The sequence below is a fragment of the Empidonax traillii genome, unplaced genomic scaffold, assembly GCF_003031625.1.
Source record: "Empidonax traillii isolate 1590-97213 ecotype Southwest subspecies unplaced genomic scaffold, ASM303162v1 scaffold646:size549819, whole genome shotgun sequence".
NCBI classification, from domain to species: domain Eukaryota; kingdom Metazoa; phylum Chordata; class Aves; order Passeriformes; family Tyrannidae; genus Empidonax; species Empidonax traillii.
Window position 1 is genome coordinate 381715 of NW_020955839.1, and position 4779 is coordinate 386493.

General features: G+C 37.7%; 1 protein-coding gene across 4 annotated transcripts in view; it reads left to right on the forward strand.

Annotated features, from left to right (window-relative positions):
- Positions 1-4779, forward strand: part of EML5 (EMAP like 5) — a 116853-nt gene that overhangs the window by 24103 nt on the left and 87971 nt on the right. For all 4 annotated transcript variants that reach the window (XM_027899137.1, XM_027899138.1, XM_027899139.1 and 1 more), the window contains exon 2: positions 4044-4203. In XM_027899137.1, coding sequence (XP_027754938.1) covers positions 4044-4203 — 160 coding nt within the window. The remainder of the gene's footprint in view (positions 1-4043; positions 4204-4779) is intronic.

Genomic DNA, 4779 nt, shown 5'->3' on the forward strand with positions numbered 1-4779 from the left:
GCACAGGTTTCCCTCAGGGTTGCAAATCTCCACCAGGACCCTGTCTCACTTCAGTCCTCTTTATGAAGTTTCAGTTCTCTTTAGTACATCCACAGATTCTTTTATCAGCTGCATGGGAGGTTTCCTTACTCCAGCACACTTTATAAGTAGCAGGGTTTATTTTTCAGTCTTTTCCCTGCTAAGGAGAGAGAGCAGAAAGGCAGGGGGGAAACAAGCCTCCCCCCTTTCGCACTTTACTTTTCTTTGCTGCAGTTTCGGCTGCCAGCTCCGACCTTGGAAGCTCCGTTATCTTTCGGCTGGAATTCTTCCACAGCGGTTTTCTGTCCAAGCAGTCCGTCTTTTAAACTTTTTTTTCTCTTCACTCTCTTACAAGAGAGAAGGGAGAATTTCAGTGCTGCACCTGCTCCCCCCCCGGCCCAAGCCGGGGGAGGAGGGAGTCTGGCCCTGCTTCGGGCCTGCTACTCCTCTCCTCTACATGGCTGTTACTCTAATTCCAACTGCGCCAACAACCTTCTCTTCCGTTTTCTTGAAGATGTAATTAGCAAAGGCGTTTCTGGACTTTTGATTGGTCTTTTTGTCCGGAAATTACCTGGACAAAACCATCATCAGCCCCAGGGATGGGCTGAGGGGGCAAAACCACGACACTATCCCAATAGTTGTAAGCTGTTAACACCTCGTTAGAGGTGTGCTGAAGATCTTACCTGAGATATCCAGAGACAACTCCAACTCATTGTTTGATCCTGTTAACTGCATCATGCCCATGAGTTAACCTAGTCCGTGATAAGCAAGTGCTTATGGTTATCCATTTCTGGGCACCCATTCTAGCTATATTTTTTCTCTCTGCACTATGAAGCTACTTATAGTGCATTGTTCAGGACTGCTTTAATAATGAAAATTCCCAAATATGTGAGTTTTATCAATGCTTCTTCTCTAGAGGTTAGACGAAGATACTGTATTCTCACATTATTTGCTATCCTTATAGGGATTGCTTAATCACTCTTAGTCTAATGAAAGAACTGAGAAGAGTCACCACATTGCCTAAAACTGGAATGTAATCCTTGAGTTTTGATCAGGACCCAAAATTTTCAGTCTGTAATCGTGTTCCATGGGTTTAATAATAGCCAAGACTTGAATATTAAGGAAAAGCATTGTCTTATCATTCATGACTCATATGGAAAATCGTGTAAATAAGTGCAGCAGTTACTTTTTCATTGTTGGTAATAGAAACAGCAGTCCCTTGACTCTTTCCATGCTTCTCTTTTCCATCTGTTCTGATAGCCTGTGAGATAAAATACCTGCAAGTAGTACTTTAATCTATCTTTCACTCCTTGGTCTGTAGGAAATGGTGACGAAAGGTTTTCAGGTAAGGATTTCTTCAGCCGCTGCAAACAGCTCTTCTTCCCTTGATGTTGGCATTTTTTTAAAAAAAAGCTTGCTGTTTAATAGTATTTATTGTACTTTTATTTTTTTCTACTGTCTAGAAAAGTTATTAGAAATTTATAATAGAGACTGAAGTGGTAGAGGAAGGACATTGGTAATTCTAAAGTGTTGTCTGTTAAGATTAAAATACAGGCTTTGGATCTTAATTTCTGCTACACTATCCCATGTCAAGTCAGAATTTGAGCTCAGTTTTCTAAGCCAGTATTTTGCATCATGATGTAGAAAGAACTAATACTATGATATTGCTATTGGATATTATTTGCCATTTATTAAATAGAAGGAGAGGAAGCATTCTCTATATCCACTTCATATTCTTCAAATGAAATTACTAGGCACACTTGGGCTAGGACAATGTTTTCCTGTCCCTTGGAAATGCCTTTACTGTTGTCCCTTCCATTTCTGATGCATTGCATTTCTTGCTTCTGGTCCTTAGTTAAAAACATGATAAGCTAATTTTTGGTTGCTGTGAAGCGTTTTCTAAGGTGTGGTGTGGGGTTCCTTTTGGATGTGTGTGCACCCAGGGTGGTGCCTGAGTGTTTTTCAAAGTTGCAATTGTGAGGTGGTTTCCCCTTGTCTAAAAATGCACAACGCACTAATAGCACAGCTAAGTACAGGATTGAAGAGGTCATGAATCAGACGTGAGACTGCTGTGTTTTTTCTTTTTTCCTCTTAGCTTCTGTCTCTCTTTCTTTCCTTTTTTTTTTTTTCCTTGCTTATTCTTTTCACTTCCTTTCTCAAATTTCTTTACTGTCCATGTGATCTAATATCTTTCTTTCTGTGCTGCCATTGCAAAAATTAGATCATTTTGGATGAAGCATTTTCTTCCCCTCCAGATGCTTTTCTTTTGTCCCATGAGTACACCATCTGCCCTTGTGTTCTCTGGGAGATGTGCAGGTGTTGATCTGCAGGTGGCAGAACTGAAGTGAAATGTGATAAGTTTTGCCTGCCAGCTCATTCCTGCTTTAATTTTAATTGCAAAGTTGCTCTGCCAAATAAAGAAGAAGGGAAAAACTAGCAAAACGACTATGCGAAGTGGAGAAATGTTGGTTGCTTGATCCTGAGCATAATGTGGAGTAATAAAGGGCTAAAATTCCCATTAAATAATTGAAAGGTTCAGAGGCTTTTTACCTTTCTAACTTTGAAGTTAAAAGTTCTTAGAGTTGTGCATGTGGAATTTGTCATAGAGTATCAACCAACTGAACAGAAAAAAATATAGAAGTGTATTGCATACGATAGTAGGACTTCATAAAATATTAAGCATCTTCTAATGTGTTTTTTTTTTCTGGCTCTTTTTATATATAGAAAATGTATGCAACTTTTGAATTAGGTATTTTTTTTTCTGGTAGTTTCCTGGTTAGCTTCAACCTTGCTATTTCTTCTGTGTTTATAGACTCCCCTTGTCTCCACCCTTTGAACTTCCTTTATCGAAATCTGTGTTCAGGTGTAAGATGATCTTACCTTTGCAAATAGCTCAACCTTTCTCCTTTCCAAATGATTTTGAGAAAATAAATACATTTGCTATGTGTTGTTAGTGGTTCTGTTCACCAGTTTCTCAAGGTTGTTCATTACCCTGTGAGCCATTAGGCTAGGAAATTTTTTAGCCAAATTAAACAACCAACTTAGGAAATTTTGTTTTCCTGATTTACATGTTATATTTCAAATAATTTTGGACTGCTGTACTTAGTCTGTGTAGAATGTCATCAAGTAGCTTGTTTGGGTTTCTATTAGAATATATTCTTACTTTTCTGTATTAGGAAATCTGACTCTTCAGACCTCTTGTCCTCCCGTGCTTGCAAAAACAAAATGAAGAACTATCTTGCTGACTAGCATACTTTCTAGCTTGGTCCCAGATTTGGCAAAACATTTCTGATGATCCTCAAGTGGTCTTTGAAAATACAAAGCTTCTTATAGCTTTGAAACACAAGCTGTAAGAAAATTCTCAGCAATGTTGGAAATGTGGAAAATAACTAGTTTTTCAAAACCAACTGTTCCCAATTGTTCTACATGAAGATTAAGACATTTAGGATAATGTTCGTTGCTCTTCAGTGTAATCATCTGAAGTGTAGTAATTGCATCTAGTCTAAACTAGTCATGCTTTGTCTTGCTATACAATCAGAGGAGAGGCAGCTTCAGGAGGCTATTCAGTCCTCTAATAAAAAGGGCATAAAATACCATGTGGAATGAAATACTTTTGGAGATGCATTAATGCATCTCCATGGATGATAGATATGTGGATAGGTAAACAGTAACTTCTGTTGCCCATTGTTTGTGGTTTTAAATGTTAAAAAAGAGAAAGGGAAAGTAAGTGTGCATGAAAATCTGACCTAATATAATAAATACTTTTGAAACAGCGGATTAATGGCTACTTTGTAATTAGTTTGAATTTAGAAGGCCTGAAGGTTTAAATTCAAGAAAGGTGGTGGTATGTACTATATTAAGGGAATTTTACAGCTGCTGTGGAATCTGTGATACTAATTGACTTGTTAATATTTACTACCAATGAGAAAATATTGTAAAATAAATTTTAAGGGAAAATATTAATGCAACTAACTAGGTAAATATAAATGCTGCATGCAAAAATATTTTGTATCTTTTTTTGGCAGCCTTGCTTTGCATCCTGAACGTGTGTTGGTGGCAACAGGTCAAGTTGGAAAAGAACCGTACATCTGCGTGTGGGATTCATACACTGTGCAAACTGTATCTGTTCTGAAAGATGTTCACACACACGGTATAGCTTGCTTGGCTTTTGATTTAGATGGTCAGGTATGTGATTAATCTTCTATTTTCAAACACTTGACTAAATTTTTTATCTGTTAGAAATCTTGTCGTAGTTTTTCTTAAAAAAGGAAGTGGATTGTCTTAAGTTGATATGCTTATTCTAAAGTTGAGGAAAATAAAATTACATTATTAATTACGTTAATTAATGACAAATATTCACATTTGACAAGAAAAGTGTAACTTCAAAAGAGTTTTAAATGAATGTAAGGTGGTAGGTAGGGAGGTTCTTGTGGTCTGTGGGCAACAGCTCAGGGTTAGACCAAATGATTGAAGATAGTGGACCCCCTGTGCAGGGGCATGTCATATGCACAGAGTGATAGCAATACCACTGTGTTACTCATCTTGGACTCTAAATATCTTCAGGCAGTATCCCCTTCTCTGCACACACTGGTGGCTCTCCACGTTTTGGTTTCTGTTCAGACTCATTTGTCCTGGATCTAAGAGTGAAGAAAAATGTTTTATTGGATTATAATTTTTTTACTTTAGAACATTTTCCGAGTAGTGAATTGGTTCTCAGATCTGCTACCTGTAATGGAGACTGTTTTTACCAGATCCAGAGGC